The sequence below is a fragment of the Vitis riparia genome, chromosome 4 (genome assembly GCF_004353265.1).
Source record: "Vitis riparia cultivar Riparia Gloire de Montpellier isolate 1030 chromosome 4, EGFV_Vit.rip_1.0, whole genome shotgun sequence".
Classification (NCBI taxonomy): domain Eukaryota; kingdom Viridiplantae; phylum Streptophyta; class Magnoliopsida; order Vitales; family Vitaceae; genus Vitis; species Vitis riparia.
In genome coordinates, this window is record NC_048434.1 from 4362539 (window position 1) to 4377223 (window position 14685).

Below are 14685 nucleotides of genomic sequence, written 5' to 3' on the forward strand. Positions count from 1 at the left end.
CCTGGTCATACCAAGAGTCGTTGCTTTGAAATTGTGGGATATCCAGACTGGTGGGACCAGTCTTATTGCAGTGAGTGCATTTGAAGGTTGACTTATCAATATTAGGGTTTGTCTTAGGATGGTTAATCGCTGTCGGACTACCATAGCGACAAAATATCCAGGATTTAAGTTCCATGGCTCTGATACCATCTTCAAATTGATAAATTGTAGTTTTTTCATTCATACTTTCATTCGTTCATGTACAGAGTATATATAGAGGGTAATCACCATTCTAAGAATGGGAAAGAATGATACAAGGAAAGAATGATATAAGGAAATAACAACTAATATCCTAATATCTTAATATTCCTAGTATCTCAATATTCCTAATATCTCAATATTCATAATATCTCAACTTTCCTAGTATCTAAACATTCCTAATATCTCAACACTAAATGATATAAGGAAATAATGATATAAGGAAAGCATTCATAATATCTCAACATCTCTAACACAAGTTGCCTCACCACTGGCTTCATCTTCTTATTACAATATCTTTTTCTCGCATTGCTTTTCATTCAACAAGAATGGGTTCAAGGAATATAAATTTTTATTGAAACTAGATAGAAAAGATGGATGAATAGTGTGGAGTAATAGGGCGTTGAACAAAGCAGGAATAAGAATACAAGAAATGAAATGTGTGCCTGAAGTACCAGCTGATCAGCCATTCAATCACCACCAAAGGAAAGAAAAAGGAGAGAGATAGAGAGAGCATCCAATACATATACATACAAACCAAATAATTGTACATGGAATAATGCGAAAATAATATAAGCAATGCAGTTAGCCTGCAAAGGACAAATACAAATGAGAGAAAACATAATTTCAAAACTGCATGCCCTTGTGTAAATACCTTCTGAGCTAATTGAGTAATGAACAGTGGGGTATTAGCTGAAATGGGGGTACTGTAAGCATATGCAAAAGCAAGACATTGAATATTAAGACTTGGGTTTCTCGTACAAATGACAGATTTCTTACTATGATTCTGTGATTTATAATAGTATAAAGAAGAAAAGGCATCCTAAAAACTCGTTTGCCTTTTCATTTGATGGTAGGTTTGGTCCACGTGCCGACCGCATGCAATTACTACCTTGCACGTGATGGGTTAGGTACTAAAAAGTTGATGTCATGTAAATCAATAACGTTAATGTTATATAATATTTTATTCATTTAATAAAAAAAAAAAATTATAATAAAATCAAACAAAAATTTTAAGGGTCTATTTAATTATAAAAAAAAAACATGTTTGATGAATAAAAAAATTGTTTTTTGTTTTTTATTTTATGTTTTTAGAAAATAAAAATATATTTTTTAATTATCTTTTATTTTTTAATAATCATTTTTAAAAATAATTATATATAAATAACGGAGAATGATAAAAAATAAAGTGCTAGCCCGAAATGTGGCATAGAGACCACATGGACCCCTCCCTCTACCCCTCATGCCACCTCCATTCCTTTCCTTACTTTTATATTGAAGTTTTTTATTTCAAAAACAAATGAGAGGAAGTGTATCCAAAGGACACTTAATTAGATGTTTAGTTTCTTATTAAATTTCTTGGAACAACATCACAACAAAAACAGTGCAGTCTTTCGTTAAATTGAATCTGTGCTTATTTCAGAACCCTTTCTTAGTATTTTCTAGTATTTAAGAAGAGAACCAACAAATTTCTTAGCAGTTTTGTACTCTTGTATCTCTCGAGGAGTGGTGAAAGTGATTATTTGAATCAGCCACCTTTAGCTAAAACTACTATTTCCTTTCTGCATGCATTCTTTTCATTCTCTTCGACTTTTAACCATTTTCTTGATTTTTAATAAATATGAATAAATTTCATAATTTCAAAATAATAGAATTTATGGAATTAATTCATACAAAAATAAATTGGGTCTTTGTGAGAGCCCAACATCCATGATACCAATTCTAATTGTTTTGCTTGATTAATATTAATTGATTTTGTCCCACTTCGTGAATGACATGAGATATTTTGCACTTGTATTATTCATTGACCTTGTTTTCAATGGAAGCACATTTCGACTTGTTGCTCAATTATACTCCTTTCCTCCTTTTCTCATTCAATTATCCTTTGATATATGCTTTGTCCGTTATATATCTCAACTCTTACTAGGTATCCATTGATTAACCAATTAATTGTCACCTTTTACTAATTAATAGAGACATAACTTTAAGGCTTAATATCGTACCTTCCTAATAGGTAACATAATTTTCGAATTTTAACTCGATTTTTGCAGACCTGTATTTCTTTTCAAAAGACGAACTTAAGGTTTTTTTTTTTTCTTATTTAATTTTTATTTAAAAAAATAAAACAAAAATAAATGGTGACTCTAAAGCTTTTTTAAAATGTCATTTTTTTTATAAATAAAAAGCGAGTCGCACCATATAAGAAATGTTTGTCTAAGAAAATTAAGGATAAAAATATCAGTAATTACGGATATATCAGTATTTCAATTTTACGGATATTTTGAAAAAAAAATATTGATAAGCTTAAAATTGATCAAAATTCATAAAAATGTAATAAAAACCTCATAAAATGTAATTAAAAGTATAATAGACATTTTAAAGTGGTTTTATTGAAGAGTTTGATATATGTATAATATGATTTATCATATTTGATAATAATATCATATGCATCAATAAAAAATATGAATTTTATAAGTGTACATTTATTATTAAATTATATAAAATATTATTTGTGATATTTGATTATAATATATCTAATTTTAAAATATATTTAATATTAAAATTATAATCCATTTAATTCAATTATATTAAATGATATCATGACTTTGGAGATCTGGCGAAATATCGTAAACTGCCAGCCATGTATCGGAGATGTGATGAGAATGACATATTAATAACAGAAATGTCTGAAGACAGTGACTCATAGCACCAAAAAAAAAAAAGATCTGGTGAAGATACGTATAGTATTGGAGACGTGATGAGAATGACATATTAATAACAGAAATATCTGAAGACAGTGATTCATAGCACCAAAAAAAAAAAAGATCTGGTGAAGATACATATAGTCTTCTCATGTGAGAAATTAAATGATCACTACATTACATATAGTCTTCTCATGTGAGAAATTAAATGCTGCGGATTGTGCTGCGGATTCCTTACGTACAAGAAATTAAATGCTAATGAAAGTGTTCTTCCTGTTTCCGTACATTACATAGAGTGAATGTTTTCTTTCCTACTATTCCTTACATATTATATATATATATATATATATATATATATATTCCCTATTCCTTACATTATTCCCGTGGATGTTCCTATTCCTTTCATTACAATTTACAAGCTCTACATATATAGAGAGAGAGAGGCATGTCGGAGAGAGAGAGTGAACACCTCCAATTGGCCTTGCTTTTCATATTATCAGGGCTTCTTCATGTCTGCTCAGGAGATGTTGGCACAGCAGGCCAATATGCACCCCCATATCTGCGTAAGTGCCAAAGACCCATAACTGCAATTCAAAGCTTCCAACACATTCTTTTTTTTCTTTTTCTTTTTTTAATTTGGGGATTGATACAGCAACTGAGTGCTACGGCAACGATGTGTCACAGTTCCCATCAACCAACTTATTCGCGTCGGCCGGAAATGGGATATGGGACAATGGGGCAGCGTGCGGCAGGCAGTACTTTGTCAGGTGCTTGAGCGCGCAAACTCCAGGGACATGCAAAGCTGGTCAGGTCATAAAAGTGAAAATAGTTGATAGAGCCTCTAGGAGTGGAGAGATCCTTGTTCTTTCTACTATTGCATTTGGGGCTATTGCTAATCCTTCTGCTGCTTGGGTTAGCATAGAGTTTGCCGAGTAAGTGTCATCCCTTTTAATATTAATTACATAGAATTATCTTTCAGCTAATTATTTTTTTTTTAAATTATTTCTGCTGGAATTTTTAATGTTCTTGTGTGGTGCTTGATGTGCGCGCAGGGCTTGACGGTATCAATGCGGATGTACGTATAAGGGAGCTGCCTTTTTGCTAATGGGGTTTCCATTCTATGTTTTTAGCTTGAGGTCTTTCAATTTCGGTTTCTATGATCACATGGCTGTGTTTTTAGTAAGTCAAAGAATGTGAGTCTTGCGTGTTGGTGGTTGTGTTACATAAGTGGAGTTCTTTTGAGTTTTTGAAAGTTGAGGAATATCCAGAGGTTAAGCTTTTCCGATAAGCGGTAGAATGGTCCTTTCTCTCTCTGGATCATAAAAGATGAAAATTATGGTGGGATCATAAAAGATGGAAATGATTGTGTCATGTGATATTGGTTACATCTGCGATGCAACCTTGGTAGAAGCAGCATTAACTGTTTTACAATTAATTTTCTTTTGTTATTATTATAATATGGTAAAAACATTGCTTCAAAATAATTCTTAGGCTCAACCTTTTCCTTTTCCTTTTCCTTCTAGATTTTGATTTATCTAATATTTTTAGATCTTGATTAGCAATTGTTTTTTTTATTATGAGAATTTTCTTTATTATTTTCTAAAATTGAATCTTTCAATTCCTTGTTTGGTTCTAAACAATAAATGTTTTTAATTACTAAATGTTGGAAGAATTATGCCGATATTGCTTCTAAAATAGAATCAATCTTTTACATTAAGAAATCCACATGTTTTATGATTTTTAGCATATCCCAAAAACATGGTGGTATTTTTTTCCAAAGCTTTATACCATACTCTACGACATAGATGACGACCAATTAGGAAAACTGCACTAGCAATTTCTATTAGTGATGATCAATTAATTAAAAGCCTGACACATGGTAATGCAAGAACCCCTTCATTTTCAAAGCAGGTTATGCTTGTTATTTAGAACCATTGCGGGCTCTGGGTATATGAGCCACAGTTAATGAAATTGCCCAGAAACAATCATACTGGTGGATATAGATAGCATTTCATCCCACCAGACTCTCTTGATTTTAAAACAGAACTAACTTATGTCAGGAACCATAATTTCCATGATATCATCATCCATTCTGCTCTGAGTGCATAACCAGCAGCTTTAGTACCCTATATATAGCTTTGGAAAATGGTTTTGAATCATCACCTGATGCATATTCTTGAACCATATTGTCCACCTCAATTGAACTACACCCTGGTGTCTTGTTCATGTACTTACTACTCATGAGTTTCCTCATCCTCGATACACCATCCCACTTTCCCAAGTCTGCATAAAGATTTTGAAAGCAAGACATAGTTCCCCGTATCGTCTGGTTTAAGCTCCAGCAGATGCTCCATTGCAATGGCTGCAATCTTGAGATTGCCGTGACTTCAGCAGGAACTCAATAACAAACCCCAAATAGCCAAATCCGGCTTCATTGGCATCTTCTTTATGAGTTCAAGAGCCTGATCAAGGCGCCCAGAAAGACCAAGAAGATTGACCAAACAACCATAATGCTCAACCCCTGGTTCTATATTGTCATCTCTTTTCATTGACCCAAAGTACCCCAATCCCTCATTCAAAAGGCCAGCATGGGCACAAGCTGATAAAAAGACCAACAAAGGTGATGATGTTGGGTTCCACCTTTGCCTTCTGAATTTCTTGAAACAATTCAATAGCTCACGAGCTCTTCCATGATTTGCTAGCCCTACGATCATTGTACTCCAAGATATCACATCCCTCTCATTCATCTGATCAAACAAGCGACGCCCTTGATCTATTCTTCCACATGTTGCATACATTTCGATCAAAGCATTACAAACACAAATATTGCGCAAAAACCTGGCTTTATCTGCATAAATATGTATCCATTTCCCTAACTCAAGAGCTCCCAGCTGAGCACGAGCTGGTAAAACAGAAACAAGAATGATCTCATCAGGCTCAAAACCCACCATTTGCATTCTCCGGAAAAATTCCAATGCATTTGCATAGCACCCAATTCGAGCATACCCGGAAACGATAGCTGTCCAAGAAAAAATGGTCTTGTCCTGCATCTCCTCAAAGATAGCTCTTGCCCTTCTCATCTGCCCTAATCTAACATGCCCTGAAATGAGGGTATTCCAAGAAACTGCATCTCTTTCAGTCATTTCCTCAAACACCCTGTGGGTATCATCCAAGCTATCACATTTTACTTACATTTCCGCAAGTGAATTTTCAACGACTGTATTGGACTTTTGCCCAAATTTGAACACATGCCCATGAACTTGCTTTCCCAGATCATAACACATAAGCCCCGCACATGATTTAACAACAAATGGGAAGGTGAATTTGTCAGGAAAAATGGGGTTTTCACCATGGGAGTGTCCAAGCATTTGCTTGTAAACAGTGATTGCTAAGACGTAAACGTTGTTATGCTTATAAGCTCTGATCATTGCATTGTACAGGAAAGCATTTGGGTCAGCCACCCTTTTGAATAACAAATTCGCATACTCTGTTTCTCCATGGTGATTACACACATCCACCATTTTTGTCACCAAAAAGCTACTTTGTGAGAGTGAAAACTTGACCATGTGGGCATGGATTTTCTTCAATTCTACTATGTTGGGACAGTTTTTCAAGATGGGTACAAACACATCTTCCATTTCTCTGATTTTCAAGGCCCTGAGCTTCCTGGCCATTGATGATCATGTGGCCAGTGAGTTCCAGTCTGAATACTGTCAAGTTCTTGAGGTTATCATGGTCACAAAGTTTCTGACAATGTTTTCAAATGGTTATACTCCATTCTGGGGTTTCTGACAGCCTTCAACTTTGAACCTTTAAAGGAAAACTCAACAAGGAATCAAGCACTTTGGGCATTTGATTAAAAGGGTGATTGAGAACATGATGTTGGAAGACTGATCAAGCTGTATTGGAAAATTGAAATATAACTATTTTTGGATATCTTATATCTCATCAAACACTGGTTAGATAAAAAAATTTAAGCGTAAATATCTCAAAATGATGTTATATGTATAATTTTCAATACATAAAAAAAAATATTTATTTATAATATTTTATGACTAAATATAAATTACATAATACAATCCACTCCGTGTTCAAGAAAATAAATGCCAAGCAACATGTGGTTGGTTGATACGGTATAGGACCAAACCTAGGGGAGAAGGACCTAGATATTCACGGACTGTTCCATGACTATGTTCCCAATCGTGCCACGGTCATAATTGACGTCCAACCCCAAGAAGCAAGGAATTCCCCACCAAGGCTTATTATGCTGTTGAGGAAGTTTAAGGGTTACAGAGAGAGAGCAAGAGAAGTTCCAGCGGAGAGAAGGCGAGGACTTGGATAGGAGATTCAGCAGATATTGTTCTTAATGAGACCATGGTTGGTGACTGATGACAGCCGAGTACTCAGCAGAATTGCTGGGGTTCTTTTAGAGCAGAGTAGTAGTTTGAAAGTGGGAAAGAAAAGTTTCATGAGGGAGATGGCACGCATTCGCAGGAAATTGGAACACTTTTGGCCCCAACTCCTTTCCATTCACTCAACCACTTCTTAATACCCGGGTTTTTAGTAATTATATTATTTTAGTACTTAATATTCATAATATGATATATTATTTTTATTATTTTATGTAAATAATGATGATAAAAGAATAATAATAAATTAATAATAATTGAAGATGTGAAAGATTACATCTTCCCTTTTTCCCATTCTATGAAATTTCGTCGTAACCTTTCATCTTATATTCCTTTTTTCCATTTTCGTTTCAAAACACTAAAAGAGCTAAAAATATTTGAGCCTCTATTCCCACTTGCCTTCACACCTACCCTCTTCTTTTTCCTTCTTTGCGGTCTCTCCCACTTTCCTTTTCTTATCTTCCCAAAGCCCCTTTTCTCATCCTCAATCACCCTTTTCTCTTTATTTTCCATGGTTTTAAAAATTAGACCTGATTGGTTGGTCACGGTTCCGATTTGGTCCGATTCGGCGAATTGGATTGGAAAGTGATCAAATCGGAATCGGATTGAATGAAGCAACGGTTCGACCAAGGAGTTGAATGAACTGATCAGTTCCCTCTGAACCATCTAGTTCAAATTTTTTTTCCTCCCAGCATCCATACGGTTGTTCCCATTGTCGCTGACCACTGGAGTGTCATCCCACTGGCAACACCATGGCCAAGACTCCATTCATGGCACAACCGACAACCACACTCCACGCATGATCAGATCTCACAAGTCACAATGCCATAGTCTGTCGATGACTCATGGTTGGTACCTTGGATTACAACCTAGGTAATGTCTGATTTTTTATAGATTGATTAAGCTTTATCTGGGCTTATTTGAGATTTAATATGAATTTTTATTTTAGGGATTAAGAATAATTTTCAATGTTAATTTTGTTCTACAAAATTTAGATATTAGGTTTTGTAAACAAAATGAATTTGTAATAGGAAATTGCTAATGACTTTTGGGATAAATTATGTCTATTTTCAATAGGAATGGCAACGGGACGGGTCGCTCCCATCCCAACCCTGCCCCATTTAGCAAAACCAATTCTCATCCCCGTCCCGTTTAAAAAATTAAACGGGGCGGGGCGGATATGGGAAATTCCCATACCCGCCCCACCCCGTTTAGCTTTTTTTTTTTAAAAAAAAAAAATTACTTTAAAAATTTTAATTACATTAAAATAAATATATTTTATAAATAATAAAATTATTATATTTTTTATAATTTATTTTATTAAAAAAATTTATTATTATCTATATATTAAAAATAGTAAAATAAAATTTTAAATTAAATTAATTTTAAATTTTAAATTAAATTAAATTTTAAAATTAATTTTATATGTAAACGGGGCGGGGTGGGATGGGGCAATACCCGAACCCGCCTTGGGTTTAAAAAAAAAATCTCATACCCATCCCAAACCCGTTTAATAAATTTTAACCTCGTCCCATTAGGGGCGGGGCGGGGTGGGTACCCGAAAAAACCCGCCCCATTGCCATCCCTAATTTTCAATTATAAAACTTTTTACTTTTACCAATGAAATATTTCATTGGCAAAAAGCTTGAGTGACAAAATTTGAATTTTGTTGGAGAAAACTTTAGGTGGCGAAATGAGATTTTTTTCATTGGGATATTTTTAGACCAACATGATATGAAATATTTTTTGTCAAGAAATGTTTTTGGAGATGAAATTCTTATTTTCAATGACAAAATATTTTGTCCCTAAAAGCCTATTTTCTTGTAGTGACTTTTGTTAACAAAATGAAAGAAATGAGAACAGTGAGGTTGAGAATGGCGCTCGACATGTAAGTGAGCATTGAATAGGTAACAAGTTGATGTTTTAGGTGTTAATATCCTATCAAAGTTTGACTGGTTTAGTCTTTAGGAATGTTGCAAGGTATAACCGTTCTCCATGTACTATTTTGTTTTGTGTTCCCCCGTTACCAATAGAATGTTTGGAAACGAATATGGAAATTGAATACATTTTCCAACTCTTTGATAAAGAAAGTGTGAACAATGTTTTCAAAATTAAACTAGTCATCGACCCGGAAAAGTTACCATTCATGGTTCATTGGTTGGATCGCGGTCGAATCGATGACATCATAAATATATAATTTATATATTATTAAAATAAAATATAATTATATTATTATCAAATATATATGAATAAATTAAAAATCAATAATATTATTTTATATCTTTAATATTATCAAATTAAATAATATTAATATTTTAAATTTTATTACATAAAATATGTATAAATTAAAAATAAAAATTTAAACTAATTTTTATTTTTTAAAAATATTATATTATTTTTATTTAATATTATAAAAAAAATTTAAATCCAATATATATTATTTTGTTTGTCATATTTAAGTACAAAATGCGTGTAGCCGTGTGGATTCAGGTCTAGAGTTCCACTTGGTGGATTTGATAATTTGTTTTCATTGATATAGTTAGCAATCCCACGTGGGATTATGAGAGGAATAAGGATGCCTATAAGAGCTATCCTCATTGGCTCAAGACTCAGCCCCAAAATTGTTGGGTGTGGGCATTTGCCAAAAATTTATACAAACATGAACAAGTGGGTCATTTGATCGTGACAGTTGTGTGATGATGATTGCAGATTCTGCAAGGGCCCGTGGGTCATCTCATCGTGACAGTTACATTTATAGTTTCATTTGTGTGATGTCACATCACAGCGCCATATCAGTCTAATACCATACCTTCAGAACACCGGATATTTCTCTCCTTCTCCCCTCAGAGTGAGCCAGTCACATCACAGCGCCATATCAGTTTAATACCTTCAGAACACCTCAGAGTGAGTCGTAAAAAGTCAAAAAGCGAAGGCCAGTCTAATACACAAAGTCTAATACTTCTCATGATGTTTCATTTTTTCTGGAACAATCACAAACACTTTTTTATAAGAGATCTACTAACAGAGATTCAATACGTAATCTCAGCATTCAATGTATATTCCTGAATAATCTTCAGAGTGAGTCGTAAAAAGTCAAAAAGCGATGGCCAGTCTAATACACCGTCGTGGGCCAACATCACAGCGCCATATCAGTCTAATACCTTCAGAACACCGGATATTTCTCTCCTCAGAGTGAGGGGTATTCTGAAAACCAGAGACATGCTTTTCATATTATCAGGGCTTCTTCATTTCTGCTCAGGAGATGTTGGCACAGCAGGCCAATATGCGCCCCCATATCTGCGTGAGTACCAAAGACCCATAACTGTAATTCAAAGCTTCCAAATTTACACATTTTTTTCTTTTCTTTTTCTTTTTTTTTAATCTGGGAATTGATACAGCAACTGCCTGCTACGGCAACGATCTGTCAAAGTTCCCATCAAACAATTTATTCGCGTCAGCCGGAGATGGGCTATGGGACAATGGAGCAGCGTGCGGCAGGCAGTACTTTGTCAGGTGCTTGAGCGCAGAGACTCCGGGGATATGCAAACCTGGTCAGATCATAAAAGTGAATATTGTGGATAAAGCCTCTAGGAATGGAGTGATCCTTGTTCTTTCTACTATTGCATTTGGGGCTATTGCTAATCCTTCTGCTGCTTGGGTTAAAATAGAGTATGCAGAGTAAGTGTCATCCCTTTTAATATTAATTACATTGAATGATCTTTCAGGTAATTAATTTTTTTTTAAATGATTTCTGCTGGAATTTTTAATGTTCTTGTGGGCCGCTTGATGTGCGTGCAGGGCTTGAGGGAGGGAGCTTTTTGAAGATCGGGCTGGGTTTGCGATGAGGGAGAAGGCTCTGTTTTTTCTTAATGCTTTTGGAAGGGGGTGAGTGGTTTTGTGTTTTTCCTCATTTGTTTTGGATCTTTTTGTAAGGGGTGAGTGTCTCTGTACCGAAATTCTGTGGGTCGCTTCAAGGCAATACAATCCTTTTGCTCATCGTTCACAAATAAATAAATAAAAATGTCTGAGGAGCTGCCTTTTTGTTATTGAGGTTTCCATTCTATGTTTTTAGCTCGAGGTCTTTCAATTTCAGTTTCTGTGATCACATCGCTGTGTTTTTTGTAAATCAATGAATGTGAGTCTTGGTTTGTGTTACATAAGTGGAGTTCTTTTGAGTATTTAAAAGTTGAGGAATATCCAGAGGTTAAGCTTTTCCGATGAGCGGTAGAAGCAGAATTCTTTACACACACACACACACACACATATATATATATTATATATATATATATATATGCTTACTTTTTTCATTAGAAGTTCCATTATTGAAATTGATTCCTTGTTTGGTTTTAAACAATGAATGTCTTTAATTACTGAATATTGGAAGAATTATGCCGATATTGCTTCTAAAATAGAATCAATCTTTTAAATTAAGAAATCTATATGTTTTATGATTTTTAGCATATCCCACAAACATCAATTTGATGCCTTTACGACCTATTTTATTTCAATTCAAAATGTACTCTTAAATTAGCTTAAATTTGGTTCTCTGCTTCTGCTTTTTTTTTTTTCCCATAATTCATATGGTATTTTTTCCAAAGCTTTATACCATACTCTATCACATAGATGACGACCAATAGGAAAACTGCACTAGTAATTTCTATTAGTGTTGTATTCTTTCATTCCATTCTACCATTTTGATACATGCGATGATCAATTAATTAAAAGCCTGACACATTGTAATGCAAGAACTCCTTCATTTTCAAAGCAGGTTTTGCTTGTTATTTAGAGCCATTGCGAGCTCTGGGTATATGAGCCACAGTTAATGAAATTGCCCAGAAACAATCATACTGGTGGATATATAGATAGCATTTCATCCCATCAGACTGTCTTGATTTTAAAACAAAATTAGCTTATGTCATGAACCATAATTTCCATGATATCATCATCCATTCTGCTCTGATGCAGAACCAGCAGCTTTAGTACCCTACATATAGCTTTGGAAAATGGTTTTGAATCATCACTTGATGCAAATTCTTGAACCATATTGTCCACCTCAATTGAACTGCACCCTGGTGTCTTCTTCATGCTCTTACTTCTCATGAGTTTCCTCATCCTCGATACACCATCCCACTTTCCCAAGTCTGCATAAAGATTTCGAAGCAAGACATAGTTTCCTGTATCGGCTGGTTCAAGCTCTAGCAGATGCTCCATTGCAATGACTGCAATCTTGAGATTGCCGTGACTTCTGCAGGAACTCAATAACGAACCCCAAATAGCTGAATCCGGCTTCATTGGCATCTTCTTTATGAGTTCAAGAGCCTGATCAAGGCGTCCAGAAAGACCAAGAAGGCCAAACAACCATAATGCTCAACCCCTGGTTCTATATTGTAATCCCTTTTCATGGACTCAAAGTACCTCAATCCCTCATTCAAAAGGCCAGCATGGGCACAAGCTGATAAAAGACCGACAAAGGTGATGATGTTGGGTTCAATCTTTGCCTTCTGCATTTCTTGAAACAATTCAATAGCTTCACGAGCTCTTCCATGATTTGCTAGCCCTACGATCATCGTACTCCAAGATATCACATCCCTCTCATTCATCTGATCAAACAAGCGACGCCCTTCATCTATACTTCCACATTTTGCATACATTTCGATCAAAGCATTACAAACACAAATGTTGCGCAAAAACCCGGCTTTATCTGCATAAATATGTATCCATTTCCCTAACTCAAGAGCTCCTAGCTGGGCACAAGCTGGTAAAACAGAAACAAGACTGATCTCATCCGGCTCAATACCGACCATTTGCATTCTCCGGAAAAATTCCAATGCATCTGCATAGCACCCAATTCGAGCATACCCGGAAACGATAGCTGTCCAAGAAAAAATGGTCTTGTCCTGCATCTCCTCAAAGATAGCTCTTGCCCTTCTCATCTGCCCTAATCTAACATGCCCTGAAATGAGGGTATTCCAAGAAACTGCATCTCTTTCAGTCATTTCCTCAAACACCCTGTGGGCATCATCCAAGCTATCACATTTTACATACATTTCCGCAAGTGAATTTTCAACGACTGTATTGGACTTTTGCCCAAATTTGAACACATGCCCATGAACTTGCTTTCCCAGATCATAACACATAAGCCCCGTACATGATTTAACAACAAATAGGATGGTGAATTTGTCAGGAAAAATGGGGTTTTCACCATGGGAGTGTCCAAGCATTTGCTTGTAAACAGTGATTGCTAGGACGTAAACTTTGTTATGCTTATAAGCTCTGATCATTGCATTGTACAAGAAAGCATTTGGGTCAGCCACCCTTTTGAATAACAAATTTGCATACTCTGTTTCTCCATGGTGATTACACACATCCACCATTTTTGTCACCAAAAAGCTCCTTTGTGAGAGTGAAAACTTGACCATGTGGGCATGGATTTTCTTCAATTCTACTATGTTGGGGCAGCTTTTCAAGATGGGTACAAACATATCTTCCATTTCTCTGATTTTCAAGGCCCTGAGCTTCCTGGCCATTGATGATCATGTGGCCAGTGACTTCCAGTCTGACAATATAATTATTGTCCCCTGGTTTTAACCAAACATTTCTTTTAACTTAAAAACCCTAATAATTCTGACCCATTTTTTTTTTTAATTTTTTAATTGATAATCAGTGAATTTAGTGTTGGGCTTTTTAAAACTCCTCTCCTTTTGACTAGGCTTCCGATCAAATAAATAGAGAATGGGGGATTACCGTCATTATTAAAATATATAAATAAAAATAAAATAAAGTAGACATTTCTCTCGTCTAGAAGGGCCCTTTAGAGAAAAAAAAAAAAAAGACTTTTTTTTGTCTCTTCTTAAATACCTGAAAACCCAAAAAGGATATGATTTTTCTTTTCCAAAAACAAAATTCTCCTCTCTTTTGAATTTTCCTTTTTGTATGAAAACAAGGTAACTCAAAAAAATAATCATATTTTTTGTTTCATTCATAACTGGAGGGCTAAAAAATTTATTAGTGAAACAAGTCATGAAAATTCTTGAGTATTTAAAAGTTCGAAAACCTTATTTTGATTCTCATTCCTCTTATTTAATTTGTCTACTTCCTTTGCCAATAATTTAATAAATATATCATAAAATGACCAATTAAATTGATTTTATATTATTTTTTTACAATAAAAAAAATTATAATACTTTATAACTAAATATAAATTATGTAATACAATTTCAGTCAAGTAATTTCATTAAAAACCTTAATTTTCAAAAGTATGTTTTTATCTTTAAAAACACTTTTAAGTGTTTTTTTGGATGAAAACGAGGTGTTTAACACTTTTGAAGATATGCCTA

The 14685-nt window shown here is 34.6% G+C and overlaps 2 protein-coding genes and 2 pseudogenes across 2 annotated transcripts; 2 read left to right on the forward strand and 2 right to left on the reverse strand.

The window, feature by feature from the left end:
• The first annotated feature begins 3384 nt into the window (after positions 1–3384).
• Positions 3385–4013, forward strand: LOC117912722 (EG45-like domain containing protein). Its single transcript, XM_034827415.1, has 3 exons — positions 3385–3502; positions 3592–3871; positions 3992–4013. Exons 1-3 carry the CDS (start codon positions 3385–3387, stop codon positions 3996–3998), a joined length of 405 nt encoding a protein of 134 aa, XP_034683306.1. The 3' UTR covers positions 3999–4013.
• A 908-nt stretch (positions 4014–4921) lies between these two features.
• Positions 4922–6873, reverse strand: LOC117913268 (annotated as a pseudogene).
• Positions 6874–10567: 3694 nt separating this feature from the next.
• Positions 10568–11421, forward strand: LOC117912723 (EG45-like domain containing protein). Its single transcript, XM_034827416.1, has 3 exons — positions 10568–10649; positions 10747–11026; positions 11147–11421. The coding sequence occupies exons 1-3, from the start codon at positions 10568–10570 to the stop codon at positions 11151–11153; spliced, it is 369 nt and encodes a 122-aa protein (XP_034683307.1). The 3' UTR covers positions 11154–11421.
• A 639-nt stretch (positions 11422–12060) lies between these two features.
• On the reverse strand, positions 12061–13947 carry LOC117912812 (annotated as a pseudogene).
• Positions 13948–14685: the final 738 nt, after the last annotated feature.